General features: G+C 37.6%; 1 protein-coding gene and 1 long non-coding RNA gene across 4 annotated transcripts; one reads left to right on the top strand and one right to left on the bottom strand.

Moving 5' to 3' along the window:
* The first annotated feature begins 932 nt into the window (after positions 1 to 932).
* On the top strand, positions 933 to 18,054 carry LOC117617392 (protein RETICULATA-RELATED 4, chloroplastic-like). Of its 2 annotated transcripts, XM_034346746.1 has the most exons (9): positions 933 to 1,656; positions 13,957 to 14,056; positions 14,283 to 14,351; positions 15,404 to 15,535; positions 15,623 to 15,676; positions 15,766 to 15,810; positions 16,705 to 16,844; positions 17,556 to 17,681; positions 17,770 to 18,054. In XM_034346746.1, the coding sequence occupies exons 1-9, from the start codon at positions 1,196 to 1,198 to the stop codon at positions 17,816 to 17,818; spliced, it is 1,176 nt and encodes a 391-aa protein (XP_034202637.1). In that variant the 5' UTR covers positions 933 to 1,195; the 3' UTR covers positions 17,819 to 18,054. The 2 variants fall into 2 exon arrangements, with proteins under 2 accessions (XP_034202637.1, XP_034202636.1); XM_034346745.1 differs by lacking the exons at positions 13,957 to 14,056; positions 14,283 to 14,351; positions 15,404 to 15,535; ... (3 more) ...; positions 17,556 to 17,681; positions 17,770 to 18,054 and adding exons at positions 1,993 to 2,061; positions 3,114 to 3,245; positions 3,332 to 3,385; ... (2 more) ...; positions 5,294 to 5,419; positions 5,504 to 5,693 and having other exon boundaries at positions 933 to 1,756.
* LOC117617393 lies at positions 5,764 to 7,102 on the bottom strand. Of its 2 annotated transcripts, none has more exons than XR_004584334.1 (2): positions 6,651 to 7,102; positions 5,764 to 6,329 (listed from the first exon to the last, which is right to left on the bottom strand). It is a non-coding gene; the product is annotated as an uncharacterized LOC117617393 (long non-coding RNA). The 2 variants fall into 2 exon arrangements; XR_004584333.1 differs by having other exon boundaries at positions 5,764 to 6,466.
* Positions 18,055 to 18,457: the final 403 nt, after the last annotated feature.

Raw genomic sequence — 18,457 nt, forward strand, 5'->3', positions numbered from 1 at the left:
AGTCAATTTGAAGGGAACGACATTACGAGTAAAACTCATCGCTTTTGCCTTGATATATGGGCTTTTTCGGGCATCCAAGATAGTTTAGTAGCCCGAAATCCAATTTTAAAGTTTTTACAGTTTTTGAAAACTTTGTTATTTTTCTATTTTAATTTCTTTGTTATTTCTAAGGTTTCTAGGAGTATTTAAGCATATTTTACTTGCGGTTAGGTTATGTTCTATTATCTAGTTTATCAAATAAATCTTGAGGTTTCTTCATATCTTCCTAGTGGATTTCAGAGTTACATGTTTTATGCTAAAATTTAGCCAATCAATTGTCATGTTGCGTCAATTGCCACCTTAAAAAGAAAAAAAAAAAGAAAAAAAGAAAAAAGAAGGAGCAATATGCCACCTCAATACACACTAGTGGCAATACGGCGCCTATAGCCAATTCTGGCAAAAAAAAAAAAAAAAAAAACACTTCCAAAAAAAGGTCATGCATCAGTGCACATACCTCATTTTATTGGTGCTGTTTTAGTCAAAGCCTAAAAACACTGAACTAATTATAAGAGAATTCTTGAGAGAGTTAGCTGAGGCTGCTACATTGCAACAAATGTTTAATTGAAAACACATTGAACTTGAAATTTTAAAATTCCAAATTTAATACTTATTCTTATTTTCTTATTTAAAGAATAAGTGCCATAAACTTTCAAGAGAAATGCTAACCGGATTTACTCAAAAGAGAATTTTTACATCGACTTACTAATTTGACCCGGTTTACACAATAAATATGGGATGACAACGACTCCAACGCATGATTCTCTTTTGAGCAAAGAATAAATTATAATTTCATTTTGGTATTAGCTTGTTTTGGTCCACAAAAAAAGTCTTCAGAACATTCATCAAAACCAAAATAAATAAAAATAAATAAATAAAACACGAAGAAGACCAAGACCAGTTGGAGAGAGAGAGAGAGAGAGAGAGAGAGAGAGCGAGAGCGTATGTGAGGACAGGAAGACGCAGGAAGAGTCTGTTAAGGCTTGTGTGATCGATCATCTACTCCATTCTTCCTCCCCCAACTAAAATCACACCAACCCAATTCTCTGAATTAAATTCACACTCGCCCCTTCTCTTCTAACTTCAACATTCCCTCTCTGCTTCTTGAAAGAAAGAGAGAGAGAGGGAGAAACTGAAAGCAAGCAAGCAAGAACCAACAATGGCAGCAGTCACCAGCTTCTCCAACTTCTCCACTACACCAACTCTCTTTCTCTCTTCACCAAACAACCCTCAGCATTTCTCTATATCCCCAAAAAGCCTCTCTCTCACTCTCATTTCCCGCAGTAAAGTCACCACAACTCCCTCCCTCTCATTCACCACCTCCCGCCTCACCCGCTTCTCCTTCATCGCCAGCTCATCCGCCGCATATGGCGGTGGGCCCCCTGCTGGCGGCGGGGTAGGTGGCGGAGGTAACGACAATAACAATCAGGACAACGGTGGCGGTGATGAAGGCGGTGAGGATCGGGAGCGGAACAAGGTGGAGGCCGTGGCGGCAATAGCGGAGGCGGGGCGGTCGTCGGAGAGCCTGCCCAAGGACTTGGCGGCGGCGATAGAGGCGGGCCGTGTGCCGGGGTCTATTGTGAGAAGGTTCTTTGAGCTGGAGAAGTCGGCGGTGTTCAGGTGGCTGCTTGGGTTTGATGGGTTTAAGGAGCGGTTGCTTGCGGATGACTTGTTCTTGACTAAGGTTGCTATAGAGTGTGGTGTTGGAATATTCACCAAGGTCTGTGATTCTTCTAATTTGCTAACTTCTAATCTGATAAAGTTATAGAAAAGGTGAAATCTTAACCGTTGATCCATACTTTGGCATCTACAATTCTTATTTGGCGCCTCAATGGAAATGGTGTCTCTGTTATGCATTGGATATCTTTTAACTTCTGAATATCAAATACAAATGAGAGTATATGCTATGTACAGTTAGGTGTAAGCTGAGCTCTTTCCATGTTGCTCCTTTTTCAGACTGCTGCAGAGTTGGAGCGGCGCCGCGAAAATTTTACCAAAGAGCTGGATTTTGTTTTTGCGGATGTGGTACGCCTCTCATATAAATAAGATCTTTGATTATGTTGTGCTGCAGAATGGAAAACTATTGCCTACAAACTATGTAATTTTCATCAGCTTCATAGATGAGCAGCTTATACAAGTGATGTTTGTATAATTGGGCTGAGCGACAGTGTAACAGTAAGAAACACTGTCGGAATCTGGGATATGTCATATGATATAAATATTAAAATTAAATAAGTTAAACTCGGAAAATCTGCCTTTCAGTTGAGTTTTGGGTTGTGAATTGGAATGGATGCAGAAAACTATCATTGGGCACATTGAGCTCAATGCCAACTCTTGGTAGCAACCTTATGTGCAATTTTTGCGCTTCCAATTACAGAATCACTAAATGGTATTCGTGTCTTCGGTCATTTTCCTTTGAATAGGAGTTGCTTGATTGTAGGATCCTCAGTTTCCACTGTTGTGTTTTTCTTTCCTTGCATCCTTGCAACTTGATTCTAGGTATCTTTTTATATTTGTATGATCCTTTTATTTATTTTTGGTTGGCATTTCTGCTATCTGTGCTCTAAAACTGAGCCTGCTCTGTGGGAACTTTAGTTAATTGACTGGTTGAAATTGTTTGCTTCAATTGGAAATTGGACTTAGAATTTGTTAATGGGTTTGCAATGACAATATCAACTGTGTTTCTGAAGTAGAGTTATAAATTGCAGGGATTGCTTATCATTTAATTGCATTTTACTAGTAGGACCTTGTGCAATGTACATCATTTAAATTTGTTTACTCATTTGATTACTTCCCCATACTTTCAGAAGGCTTCTTAATCTCAAAGGAAAGTTCCTTTTCTAGTCATAAGCTTTCATATATGTTAAACTTTGTGTTGCTTGGTGTGCAAAAGATCTGCAGCACTTCTTCAACTTTGTAACAATTGGAAGTTTTCCTTAATTTTGATGATAGCTGATGTGTTTCGTTTACCATTTCATGCTATCTATTTCTGCCCTTTTTATCTGTTGGGTTTCTGGTTTCTATTTGTTGCACCTTTTTGCAGCCTTACTGTTAATATATTTGTTTTTAAATCTCAGGTGATGGCCATTATAGCCGATTTTATGCTTGTTTGGCTTCCTGCTCCTACTGTTTCACTTCGACCTCCTCTTACTGTCAGTGCGGGGCGTCTTGCTAAGTTCTTCTATGGGTGTCCTGATAATGCTTTTCAGGTTAGTGCTTGCTTCATTATTTTTGGTCTTTTAAGTGCCACTTTGTCATAGGACTATAACAAACAAGTCATCACTCCTGTCTGCAGGTAGCTTTGGCTGGAACATCTTACTCACTCTTACAGAGAATAGGTGCAATAGTGGTATGTGCTATCTAACAGTTTAGCAGTCACGTTCATGTCTAATAGTGGTATGTGCATTGGAGTTTATAGTATTTTGATATTTTATTCAGAGAAATGGAGCTAAACTATTTGCAGTTGGGACTGGTGCATCTCTGGTGAGTGAAAATTTTCAGCAATAACCAAATACTTTCCATACCTATTTAACCCTCTGTAACTAATTCATTATATTATAGAGCATGTACGCTTTAATTTAACATTGCATCAACCATTAAAACATTGATGAACAATTCTATACAGGCCTGGGTTCTTTATATTCTTGTCATATTATAGGGTCTCCAATACTAACCCTAAAGTATCTTCTGCATGTTGTATTGGAACACTTATACAACATACATCATGAGCAAGGAAAATATAATTAATGAGAATATTGTATTTAAAGCCCTGAAGCATGATAGGAAAAACTATATTAACTTTTGCTCAGCCACATAAACTGACTATACTAGCAAATTGTATTGAACACATAGGATACTTCTGTAGTATATGTCTATCAAAATGATTCTTTACTGAGCGTTATAATCCTTGACTGTTTCTAATTTAATGATAGTGTACCTTTGGTTGTTTGAGCTTGGCTTATCTAAATTTCAACCTATACATTTTGGCAAAGGGAAACTACACCATTGGTAGAGCTCCATTGATTTGAATTTTGTATCAACTTTCAACAATAATAGAGATGTAAATTTTTTTCTCTAAATAATATACTAAGGCAAAAGCTTCTCCAACCAGTCTTATAAATGAATTCTGAGGCTCTAGTGTGCTTTATTGAAAGTACATTTCATTTTCAATTGCTGTCTACTCTAATATGTATTTAGTGAAAGAAATGGGAGTATTGGTACATTACTAGATTGTGTTTGTCTCGTGTTATAAGTTTTTCATTACAGAATGCACATATGAAATCTGCTTCCCACTCATGTAGTGGCTATACAGGTGTCATGATGTTATGTAATTCCGAGTTTGTTATATGTAGGCTAGTAGCCGTTTGGTGTCATACGACTGATTACAAATTTTCAATTTCTTTTAGGTTGGTACGGGTGTAACAAATGCATTGATTAATGCACGAAAAGCTATCGACAAATCTTTCGCTGGTGAAGCAGAGGATGTTCCCATATTATCAACTAGTGTAGCCTATGGAGTTTATATGGCAGTTTCTAGCAATCTAAGGTACACAGGTTTTCTGCAGATTTAAGTAATCTATTTATTATGTACTCTAACCTTCATGAACTGTCAGAATAGACCATTAACAAACTTTTCAAGACTGACTGAATAAACTTGGTATTTTAAAGAGTAAACTTTTCAAGACTGACTGAATAAACTTGGTATTTTAAAGAGTAAACTTTTCAAGACTGACTGAATAAAAATGTCTTAAAAAGAAACTCTTTAACCTCTCTAAATAGAACAGCTACTTATGCGAAAGGACACTGCTCATCATTATTCCAAAAATGGATACAAGATGTGCTGCAGCAAAGTAAGGATCTGCAAAAGACACCTTGAAGAAGGAAATCTTTTGTTTACCATTATTTAGCTTTATGTACATAATTCTTTGTTTTTTCGATTGAGGGGAAAAAGAGCCAATGCTATGATATATGTTGGCCTTTAGAAAATTCTATATATCAATTGTCTACCGTATGGAAATTCCTTTTCAGGCAAGATAATTGATGTTGGTTGGACAAGGGGGATTAAAGAAACATGCATCCCATCTTTAAGAGAAGGACTAAGAGATATCTTGATTATTTCATTGACTTATTATTTTATTTGGCAATGACACTACTATTTAATTATTGCTCATAAATAGTTGAGGCTAGTCAGAAATGATAATAATTTATTTTTGTTACTATTGGAAACATGCATAATGATATACCTTTTGTTTTAAAGGTACCAAGTTCTCGCTGGAGTAATTGAACAACGAATTCTAGAACCCTTGCTACACCAACACAAGATTATACTTAGTGCAATTTGCTTTGCTGTTCGAACAGGCAACACATTCTTGGGGTCCTTGATGTAAGATCTGAGTTCTCCTTGAATCTCATCATGTTGGTTGTGTTTTCCTCTTCAATTCTCATGATTCTTTATGTTGTGGAACAGGTGGGTTGATTATGCACGGTGGGTTGGAATTCAAAAGATACGAGATTAGAGCTTAGGGTAGATTACATGGTTGTTGTAAGTAATTTTATTTTTGTGCAGATATTGATTTTGTTTATGGAATTACAGTGCTGTAACCAAGGGGGCATATCTTATTTGATTGAGGATGGAATAAGAATTCTGTATATGAATATGTAATATCTCATTGCTTGCTTAAGAGGCGGGTTAGGCCAGGGCAATGAGCTTGCCTTATTGCGCCAAAGTTCAAATTCCCCTCTCCATTGATTATATCAATTTAGAATAGATTATCCTTTGTAAAATTTGTATAAAAAAACTTTCGTTGTTTGCTGTTCCTTCTCACTGTTTACAAATGCCTAGTGAATTGACATGACCCAATAAAACAATCCTTCTTGCTCTGATCGGCAGAATATTTAAAGCAAATGGTTGTCCAAAGAACTGTCGAAACTCCATCATAAATATCTTCCTTTGAGTCCTTTTTGCACCACTGTCACCTACTGCTGCAAAGGAAGAGGATTCTGCTCTTGAAAATTTGAGTTTGGGCCTATTTAACTCCCATTGCTGCTGAAAGTAGCAATGGATGGTTTCAACTCTTTTTGCAAAGAGGACAATACCATTGTAGGCGTCACACTCGAATCAAGGAGCAAGCAAAACATCTGGAGAGAAAAAGAGCATGAGCCATACGAGTTTACTATTCCCCTGCAGCGGTTTCTTGAGAAGCTTGAAGGGATGGGAGTTTGATGACTATTCTGGCATAACACGACATCTGCTTCCGTAAGCTGTATATAGCATCTGAATATTGAAAGCGTTCCTGCCAATTCAGAATGGGAGGTTGGGAAATCCCCAGTCAGGATGGGAGACGGTCATCTTGAAGTGATGTGAATTTTTTGATCTAATCTTTCTTAAATGCACTTCATGTATTTATTCTTATGGATGAGAAACCAAGTTCTGAAACACCAAAATAGCATTTGAAAATCATATTTCAATGTGTCATGGTCATGCCTTGGTGAAAATGAAGATTGTAGGGATTGAAGAAGTCAAGAGCGTACAAAAGCATAAAGAAAGAACCAGAACCAGCAAATCAATAAATTACTCATTTTTTTGAAATAATAAGACAGAAAAGGAGTCTCACCATAAAGAGTACAGGGAAAGTGTTGATAATGTTTGAAATTTGAAGTACCTGGGGAGAGTGAGAGTCGGAGTTGACCATGTCCATGTGTCGGTGTGGGTTCTCATCATCTTCAAACCGTCTTCTAATCCCATATCTCTATGCAGGGGATGTGGGATATTTTGGGCAGGTATCGTCCTTTACTTCCAGGCTGGCATTTATCTTTTAGCAGAGGACACCTAATGATTTCAAGTTCCCTCAGTGAAATAGGCAACCCCTCCACTGGAATAGATGCCAGCTTTGGACAATCCCAGAGTCGAAGAGATTGAAGAGAGGTGAGGAATTGAAAGCCCTTGCTGCTCAGTTTCTTCAGATTTGGGAAGCCCACAATTGAGAGATTACTGAGAGATTCGGGGAGAAGAATCTCCATCTCCATCTCCCTGTAACTGTCGGGTGGAAATGACACCACACTTGGGTCTTCACCACTAATTAACAAGCCTGTAAGAGAGGTGAGCCTGTGCAACAACTCCCACAGCGGCTTACAATTCTTGAATCCACTAATTGTAAGTGATGTTAGGTTGGGGGGAAAGGAAGTGAAATCTAAACCTTCACCGTAATTAATATCCAATTTCTGAAGACAGTTGAGATTGCGCATGTCCTGTAACATCTCCAATTTGTTGCAATTTTCAATTTTGATTCGTCTCAGGCTGGAGGCGGCTGTTGTTGTTGGCGAAGGCCAACCCTCACCACTCAGGCTCGGGATGGAAACCAGACTCCCACAATCATAAATCTGTAAAGTTTGAAGGTTGGTGAGGTAGCATAGGCCCTCCGGTAACGATTTCAGATTTGGGCAATAACGGATGCAAATATATTCAAGACAATAATTAGTGTTTTCGTGGGAGAACCCATCGGATGTTATTAACTGCAGCTCTCCACAATCAGATATGTCAAGGCGTTTAAGCGCCCTGGGAAACAACTGGGCTCTCAATGATAACGACTTTAGAGATTCACATTCCCATATTGACAAGGACTCAAGAGAAATATGAGAAGTAGAGGAAGACGAAGAACTATCCTCCTCTTTCTCTACTAATGATTTCAAACTTTTACACCTCCTTATCTCTATTCTTCTTAGATTTGGGGGAATTTGGTATTTTGCGAAATACAGTAACGAATCAGAGTCCTTAATCCTTATGACTTCAAGGGAAGGAGGCAGACCAACATCTGGAAAAGAAACCAGACTTGAGCATCCAACTATTTGAAGGTCTTGAAGAGCCGTTAGGTGATGCAACCCTTCTGGTACCTTCGAAAGACTTGCACACTTGTTTAATTCCAGATATTTAAGCTTGCAAGTCAATATTTGCAATTGCAGCAACTCCTCTGCTTCTTTTCCCAGCTTTTCAAGGAGGGAAGAGTTTCCTTCAATAACCAAAGAATCAAGAGAAATCAAGTGTTGCAATACTCTATCCTCATTCTTCAGTGAAGATGTCAGCTCCTCACATCCGCCAATCCTCAAATTTGCAACCTTCCTTAATCCTTTGGTGAATTCCCCTGTTTGGAACCTCACCTCTGAAATATTTGAAAGTTTCAAGGACTCTAATAACTCAAACTCAACGCCACTTGTCTTCACCACCGCTTTGCAACCGTCGATGTCTAATGCACCAATTTGTTTATAGTTGGAAATTGAAATCACCAATTCCTCGCATTTAATGATTTGAAGTGTTGCTAATGAATCAAGGTTCTCGGGCACCTTACCCTCCAATTGAGGACAATTTCTGATTGAAAGCAATTTCAAGCAAGGGAAAACCTGATCTTGTTCGAAAGGAAGCCATTTCTTCCAGTTGTGCATATCTGAAAACTCAAGAGTCTCCAGTACTGGAAAAGGCAAGCTACTCTCTCCATAAAACTCAGGACCGACACTTTTCACTGCAGCCATTCCTGTAATATAAAGTTCTTTGAGCAAAGGCAGTTGCCCAAGTGGTGGCAAGATTTGACAATTTTTACATTTGTCTAAGCGTACATGCACCATAGTGGAGAATAAACGATCTCCAATCCATGTTGAAAATTCTAATCCAGCATAACCCCTGATGATGAGTTTTTCAAGCTTTCTATGAGGTTCTAATCTGTCAAGCACGCCTAATTGCGTTTCTTGTGTGTTATCCGACCATTCTAGCACCAATTCATCTACTCTCTCCTTGGATTTTAAGTCAGCCTTCCGTGCATCCTCAGCATCGATCACATTCTCCAACCTTGAGAGCGATAATGTCCCTCGGAGATGGGATAGGGATCCTATCTCTCTTATCCCTGATTCATCACTACCTTTACCCACCACAAAATTAGGCAAAGACTGCAGATTCGTCAACCGACCTAGTTGCGGAGGCATTGCTTTCAATGCATTTGCAAATGAGTTGTTGAGATGACGCAGATTCACTAGATTCCTCAAGTTTATGGGTAGCGCCTTCAAAAAACTACAACCTTCCAATATCAGTGTCTGTAAGTTGAAAAGAGTGGTTGTTGATTCAGGCAAACTTTTTATCCGTGTGTGAGAAAGATTAAGATACCGCAGATACTTCAAATTACCAATTGAATCTGGCAGCTCAGTTATTTCATAGCCCTTCAAAGAAAGCACCCGTAAGTATTGCATCTGAGGTAATAAATCAAAAATTACCGTACGAGCCAGATATTGACTACTCCACCGAGTATCTGATAGTGAAAGTGGCAGGAATGTTCGCAAACGTTTAACTTCGCGATAGGCCTCAAACTTTTGAACTCCATCATAGTGACCAATTATGAAAGACGAATGACGAAAGCATACAGATTGCAAGTTATCACCTTTCTTGTCCTCCAATCTAAAACAAGTATTTCCTGCTGCCCATTGTGCCAAATCAGTAACAAGGTCATGCATTACATATCGTGAATTGTTTTCACTTGCCTTTTGAAATAATGACCTACATAATAGCTCTTGAAAATAGTCGTGGCCTAAATCCTCCATTTGTCTATTGGCTTCTGGTGGTTGTTGAATCAAACCCTCTGCCATCCATAAAAGGATCAATTGCTTCTCCCCAAATTCATAGTCATTTGGAAATATTGAGCAATAGGCAAAACACCTCTTCAAGTTGGAAGGAAGATAGTGATAGCTCAACTTTAATACCGGAAGAATGTCACTCTTACCTGATAAATTCCACAATTTGTTGTTCAATATTTCTTCCCATTCGTTTATTTCATTCTGACGTAAAAGCCCACCAAGAGTTCTTGCAGCTAAGGGCAATCCACTGCATTTTTCAGCAATTTTTTTCTGAAGCAACTCAAAATTTGGTGGTCTATCATTGTTCACAAATGCATGCTGCTCAAATATTTCCAAACAATTATCATCTGACACAGACTCCAAGTTATGAACTTCGGTGGCTCCCATAATCTTTGCAACTTTTAGGTCTCGTGTTGTCACAATTATCTTACTTCCTTGTGCTCCAACACTAAAAGGGGACTGAAGTCTTGTCCACAGATCATATAAATCACCTTTGTTCCAAATATCATCTAAAACAATTAAAAACTTTTTACCTCTTAACTGCTCATTCAAATCATGCTGCATTTTACTGAACTCCTCTACTTTAACGGGTTGAGATGTGACTGATTCAAGAATTGCCTTCGTCACTCTTACAATGTCGAAGTCATCGGACACAGACACCCACACCCTCGGCTCGAACTCCTCCATGACATCACTGTTGTTGTTGAATGCAAATTGAGCAAGTGTAGTCTTCCCAAGGCCAGCCATGCCAACAATGGCAACAACATGAAAGTTGACATTATTATGCTCATCTCTCGACAACATGTCTAATATTTTTGCTTTATCTCCATCTCTTCCAACAATGGTTAGTCCACCTAGCACACCTGAAGTTGGTGGCCTTGACCATGCTTTACTAGACGTTCCGGTGCCCTTTAAACCAAACTTATCTTTCCGTTCAGAGATCTCTTGCAACCGCTCTGTAATCTTCTTTATCTCAGAGTTCATATCGAAATTGAGTTTCAGTTTGGGGAATAAACTCCGCACCTTTTTACTTGTGCTGGCTTGATCCCGTCCCTCTATCTGGCGCTTCAATATTTTAGTAGCAAATTTGTCCAGCACGTCATCTACATCATAAGCCAAGTCTCTGAGTTCATCCAGCCACAATTTCACACCATGATCTATCAGTTGCTTCTCCTCCGCATCATTCAGCACCGCTACGATTGCAGACAAATTATCACTCCATTTATTCAGCTTTTTGTCGACGCCCTTTGCGAGGCCAAAGTAGTTGAGGATCTCGCGAGGCGCCAATCTGTCGAGCAGCACTTGAAGGAACGCCCCAAGAAAAATCTCTCCCACCGCCATACTTGTTGATAATTAAGACTGAAGAGACACACAAGCAGCCAAAGAAGTAAGGAAGTTTTCTTCAACAACATCAACATGCACAACTAGTTTTAGCTGGGGGAACAAGAATAACGCTGGAAGGCCAAATATAAAACAAAATGAAATAATTACGTAGATATTTCAGTTCAGAATAAGCACTTACATGGAAATTTTGAGATCTGATTTTGCTTGAGATCCTCAAATCCAGACTGAACAAATTAAGATGCACAACTGCAGAAATTAAGTGAAAAATTAGTTTTACTTAGGATGTGTAAGTCTCATTGATGAATGTATGTATGGCATATAAAAACATAAATATAAAAGATTGAAATAATTATTATGCTTGCAAGAAGCACTCACTTTTGGTGGGGTCGTTTTATTTTTGTTTGTTCTGTTCTATCGATCAAAGTGACTTTTTGGTTGGTGCCAGCCATCATCAATAGAATCTCTCGGCAAAGAAACAACAATGATGACACAAAAGCATCTCCACTAAATCGAGTTGGTGCCAGCCATCATCAATTCATCTTTGGATGCCTTTGTCTACCACCGAAAGCAAAAGCAAAAATGATGACACGAAAGCATCTCCACTAAATAGAGATGTAAATTTTTTTCTCCGAATAATATACAAAGGCACAAGCTTCTCTCCAACCAGTCTTATAAATGAATTCTGAGACTCTAGTGTGCTTTATTGCCATTGAAAGTACATTTCACTTTCAATTGCTGTCTACAATATTATATGCATTTAGTTAAAGAAATGGGAGTATTGGTACATTACTAGATTGCTTCTGTCTCGCGTTATAAGTTTCTCATTGCAGAACGCACATATGAAATCTGCTTCCCACTCGTGTTATAAGTGTCATAATGTTATGTGGTTCCCAGTTTGTTATATGGTTGACAGTTTCAGTAGGCTGGTAGCCGTTTGGTGTCATATGACTGATTACAAATTGTGGTTTGTTGACGTAAGTGGCAATTTGAAGAGTAAAGTTTGCTACTTTACTGCTTTGTACCCCATCAACCTCTTTAATTAAATTAATTCAATGTTTGACTTTTCTTTTTGTTTTTAATCAAACATTATTGTTTAATTCGGTTTAATAATACCAAATCAATATTTAAATAATAATTCATTATTTTTCACTCAGCCCCATGTAGGCTTTCACCATTCCAAGACAGCTCATGTTGTTCCAAAGCTTAATAAATGCGTTGAAGTGAAGGAGTCGTTCCAGATTTGGTGAGTGGATTTGACAAAGCTATTGGAGAATATTTTACTATTTGAAGAGGCTCTTAGAGATGCTCTAAGTGCTTGTTCTAAACCGTACTTAGTAAGTCAGTCACAATTATTAGATTGAGATCACAAATTAATCTTGACGGAGGAGTATTTTAGCCAAGGGCGAAATCATGAATTTTTCAACGGGCGGGCTAACTAAAGTTATTAGTTTAAAATTTAACGATTATTTTTTTTGGTATTTCCAATTTCTATAGTCTTTCTAGAAATAAAAGTAAACATGAAATCATATAAACCAAGCTAATTCATAGCTCCATAGACTAATTTTCAATAAGTTTTAACATAAACCAAATAAGGTTTAACATAAACCAAATAAGGTTTAAGACCATAGTGGATTGAACATCTAAGGCTTTTTACCTAGATTGAACTTAGGTTACTTCATACATTCATATCATACATGAAAAGTTGTTTCATCTCTACTAATGATTTCAAACTTTTACAAAGCCATAGTTGAGGGAATCTGGTATATTGCAAAATACAGCAACGAAGCGCACTACCGAATCCTTATGACTTCAAGGGAAGGAGGTAGACCAACATCTGGAAAAGAAACCAGACTTGAGCATCCAACTATGTGAAGGTCTTGAAGAGCCGTGAGGTGATGCAACCTTCTGGTACCTTCGAAAGACTTGCTCACTTGTATAATTCTAGATATTTAAGCTTGGAAGTCAATATTTGCAATTGCAGCAACTCCTCTGCTTCTTTTCCCATCTTTTCAAGGAGGGAAGAGTTGCCTTCAATAACCAAACGATCAAGAGAAATCAAGTGTTGCAATACTCTATCCTCATTCTTCAGTGAAAATGTCAACTCCTCACATCCGCCAATCGTCAAATTTGCAACCTTCCTTAATCCTTTGGTGAATTCCCCTGTTTGGAGCTTCACCTCTGAAATATTTGTAAGTTGCAAGGACTCTAATAACTCAAACTCAACGCCACTTGTCTTCACCACCGCTTTGCCACCGTCGATGTCTAATGCACCAATTTGTTTATAGTTGGAAATTGAAATCACCAATCCCTTGCATTTAATAATTCCAAGTGTTTCTAATGAATCAAGGAAACTAGAGATCCTCTAGTACTGGAAAAGGCAAGCTACTCTCTCCATAAAACTCAGGACCAACACTTTCTACAATATAAAGCCGTTTGAGTGAAGGCAACTGCCCTAGTGGTGGTAAGTTTTGACATTGCTCACATTTGCCTACGTATACACGAACCATAGAAGAGAATAAACGATCTCCAATCCATGCTGAAAACTTTAGTCCAGCATAACCCCTGATTATGAGAATTTTTAGCATTCTGTGAGGTTCTAATCTGTCAAGCACACCTAATTGAGTTTCTCGTGTGTTATCTGACCATTCTAGCACCAATTCATCAAGTCTCTCCTAGCATTTTAAGTTGGCCCACTGTGCATCCTCAGCCTCGATCACATTCTCCAACCTTGAGAGCACTAATTTCCCTCGGAGATGGGATAAGGATCCTATCTTTTATCCCTGATTAATCACTACCTTTACCCACAAAATTAGGCAAGGATTGTAGATTCGTCAATCGACCTAGTTGCGGAGGCATTGCTCTTAGTGAACGTACATTTGAATTATTGAGATGACGCAGATTCACTAGATTCCTCAAGTTGATAGGTAGTGCCTCCAAATAACGACAAAGTTAGGTGGTGTTCAGGTGGCTGCTTGGGTTTGATGGGTTTAAGGAGCGGTTGCTTGCGGATGACTTGTTCTTGACTAAGGTTGCTATAGAGTGTGGTGTTGGAATATTCACCAAGGTCTGTGATTCTTCTAACTTGCTAACTTCTAATCTATAGAAAAGGTGAAATCTTGACCGTTGATCCATACTTTGGCATCTACAATTCTTATTTGGCGCCTGAATGGAAATGGTGTCTCTGTTATGCATTGGATATCTTTTAACTTCTGAATATCAAATACAAGTGAGAGTATATGCTATGTACAGTTAGGTGTAAGCTGAGCTCTTTCCATGTTGCTCCTTTTCAGACTGCTGCAGAGTTGGAGCGGCGCCGCGAAAATTTTACCAAAGAGCTGGATTTTGTTATTGCGGATGTGGTACGCCTCTCATAAAAATAAGATCTTTGGTTATGTTGTGCTGCAGAATGGAAAACTATTGCCTACAAACTATGTAATTTTCATCAGCTTCATAGATCAGTAGCTTATACAAGTGATGTTTGTATAATTTGGCTGAGCGACAGTGTAACAGTAAGAAACACTGTCGGAATCTGGGATATGTCATATGATATAAATATTAAAATTAAATAAGTTAAACTCGGAAAATCTGCCTTTCAGTTGAGTTTTGGGTTGTGAATTGGAATGGATGCAGAAAACTATCATTGGGCACATTGAGCTCAATGCCAACTCTTGGTAGCAACCTTATGTGCAATTTGTGCGCTTCCAATTACAGAATCACTAAATGGTATTCGTGTCTTCGGTCATTTTCCTTTGAATAGGAGTTGCTTGATTGTAGGATCCTCAGTTTCCACTGTTGTGTTTTTCTTTCCTTGCATCCTTGCAACTTGATTCTAGGTATCTTTTTATATTTGTATGATCCTTTTATTTATTTTTGGTTGGCATTTCTGCTATCTGTGCTCTAAAACTGAGCCTGCTCTGTGGGAACTTTAGTTAATTGACTGGTTGAAATTGTTTGCTTCAATTGGAAATTGGACTTAGAATTTGTTAATGGGTTTGCAATGACAATATCAACTGTGTTTCTGAAGTAGAGTTATAAATTGCAGGGATTGCTTATCATTTAATTGCATTTTACTAGTAGGACCTTGTGCAATGTACATCATTTAAATTTGTTTACTCATTTGATTACTTCCCCATACTTTCAGAAGGCTTCTTAATCTCAAAGGAAAGTTCCTTTTCTAGTCATAAGCTTTCATATATGTTAAACTTTGTGTTGCTTGGTGTGCAAAAGATCTGCAGCACTTCTTCAACTTTGTAACAATTGGAAGTTTTCCTTAATTTTGATGATAGCTGATGTGTTTCGTTTACCATTTCATGCTATCTATTTCTGCCCTTTTTATCTGTTGGGTTTCTGGTTTCTATTTGTTGCACCTTTTTGCAGCCTTACTGTTAATATATTTGTTTTTAAATCTCAGGTGATGGCCATTATAGCCGATTTTATGCTTGTTTGGCTTCCTGCTCCTACTGTTTCACTTCGACCTCCTCTTACTGTCAGTGCGGGGCGTCTTGCTAAGTTCTTCTATGGGTGTCCTGATAATGCTTTTCAGGTTAGTGCTTGCTTCATTATTTTTGGTCTTTTAAGTTGCCACTTTGTCATAGGACTATAACAAACAAGTCATCACTCCTGTCTGCAGGTAGCTTTGGCTGGAACATCTTACTCACTCTTACAGAGAATAGGTGCAATAGTGGTATGTGCTATCTAACAGTTTAGCAGTCACGTTCATGTCTAATAGTGGTATGTGCATTGGAGTTTATAGTATTTTGATATTTTATTCAGAGAAATGGAGCTAAACTATTTGCAGTTGGGACTGGTGCATCTCTGGTGAGTGAAAATTTTCAGCAATAACCAAATACTTTCCATACCTATTTAACCCTCTGTAACTAATTCATTATATTATAGAGCATGTACGCTTTAATTTAACATTGCATCAACCATTAAAACATTGATGAACAATTCTATACAGGCCTGGGTTCTTTATATTCTTGTCATATTATAGGGTCTCCAATACTAACCCTAAAGTATCTTCTGCATGTTGTATTGGAACACTTATACAACATACATCATGAGCAAGGAAAATATAATTAATGAGAATATTGTATTTAAAGCCCTGAAGCATGATAGGAAAAACTATATTAACTTTTGCTCAGCCACATAAACTGACTATACTAGCAAATTGTATTGAACACATAGGATACTTCTGTAGTATATGTCTATCAAAATGATTCTTTACTGAGCGTTATAATCCTTGACTGTTGTTTGAGCTTGGCTTATCTAAATTTCAACCTATACATTTTGGCAAAGGGAAACTACACCATTGGTAGAGCTCCATTGATTTGAATTTTGTATCAACTTTCAACAATAATAGAGATGTAAATTTTTTTCTCTAAATAATATACTAAGGCAAAAGCTTCTCCAACCAGTCTTATAAATGAATTCTGAGGCTCTAGTGTGCTTTATTGAAAGTACATTTCATTTTCAATTGCTGTCTACTCTAATATGTATTTAGTGAAAGAAATGGGAGTATTGGTACATTACTAGATTGTGTTTGTCTCGTGTTATAAGTTTTTCATTACAGAATGCACATATGAAATCTGCTTCCCACTCATGTAGTGGCTATACAGGTGTCATGATGTTATGTAATTCCGAGTTTGTTATATGTAGGCTAGTAGCCGTTTGGTGTCATACGACTGATTACAAATTTTCAATTTCTTTTAGGTTGGTACGGGTGTAACAAATGCATTGATTAATGCACGAAAAGCTATCGACAAATCTTTCGCTGGTGAAGCAGAGGATGTTCCCATATTATCAACTAGTGTAGCCTATGGAGTTTATATGGCAGTTTCTAGCAATCTAAGGTACACAGGTTTTCTGCAGATTTAAGTAATCTATTTATTATGTACTCTAACCTTCATGAACTGTCAGAATAGACCATTAACAAACTTTTCAAGACTGACTGAATAAACTTGGTATTTTAAAGAGTAAACTTTTCAAGACTGACTGAATAAACTTGGTATTTTAAAGAGTAAACTTTTCAAGACTGACTGAATAAAAATGTCTTAAAAAGAAACTCTTTAACCTCTCTAAATAGAACAGCTACTTATGCGAAAGGACACTGCTCATCATTATTCCAAAAATGGATACAAGATGTGCTGCAGCAAAGTAAGGATCTGCAAAAGACACCTTGAAGAAGGAAATCTTTTGTTTACCATTATTTAGCTTTATGTACATAATTCTTTGTTTTTTCGATTGAGGGGAAAAAGAGCCAATGCTATGATATATGTTGGCCTTTAGAAAATTCTATATATCAATTGTCTACCGTATGGAAATTCCTTTTCAGGCAAGATAATTGATGTTGGTTGGACAAGGGGGATTAAAGAAACATGCATCCCATCTTTAAGAGAAGGACTAAGAGATATCTTGATTATTTCATTGACTTATTATTTTATTTGGCAATGACACTACTATTTAATTATTGCTCATAAATAGTTGAGGCTAGTCAGAAATGATAATAATTTATTTTTGTTACTATTGGAAACATGCATAATGATATACCTTTTGTTTTAAAGGTACCAAGTTCTCGCTGGAGTAATTGAACAACGAATTCTAGAACCCTTGCTACACCAACACAAGATTATACTTAGTGCAATTTGCTTTGCTGTTCGAACAGGCAACACATTCTTGGGGTCCTTGATGTAAGATCTGAGTTCTCCTTGAATCTCATCATGTTAGTTGGTTGTGTTTTCCTCTTCAATTCTCATGATTCTTTATATTTTGGAACAGGTGGGTTGATTATGCACGGTGGGTTGGAATTCAAAAGATACGAGATTAGAGCTTAGGGTAGATTACATGGTTGTTGTAAGAAATTTTATTTTTGTGCAGATATTGATTTTTGTTTATGGAATTACAGTGCTGTAACCTTCCGATAAAAATGCATTTAGAAAATAAACTAGCAACCAAGAGATATCACCTATATATGCTTCCATCGTGGTGGGGTGGACAATCAGACCAAGCATGGTCTTTGCCAATTAACCCATTTGTTTTCTTTATTTAATTTTTGTTTAAATATTGGCATATATAGATTATAATAGTCTAGACAGATAGTTGAACTCTTAGAATGGCCGTAGATTCATATTATCCCCATTTGTAATGCAAACGGCCGTAGATTCATCCATCATGCATAGAATCTCTTATTGATGAACTGTTTACTGGTGAATGTCACTCATAAAAATGGTGAGGACATGCATAAACATGTCAGCACCAAAGAATTTAAGTAATTCCTAATGAGCTAAAAGAAACAAAGAAGACAACATACAATGAAGATGCACAACCAAATTGGTCATCAACAATTCAGTGCCTAACCAAAGGGGGCGTATCTTATTTGATTGAGGATGGAATAAGAATTCTGAATATGAATATGTAATATCTCATTGCTTGCTTAAGAGGCGGGTTAGGCCAGGCCAATGAGCTT

This window comes from Prunus dulcis, chromosome 2 (assembly GCF_902201215.1).
Source record: "Prunus dulcis chromosome 2, ALMONDv2, whole genome shotgun sequence".
In the NCBI taxonomy this organism is placed as follows: domain Eukaryota; kingdom Viridiplantae; phylum Streptophyta; class Magnoliopsida; order Rosales; family Rosaceae; genus Prunus; species Prunus dulcis.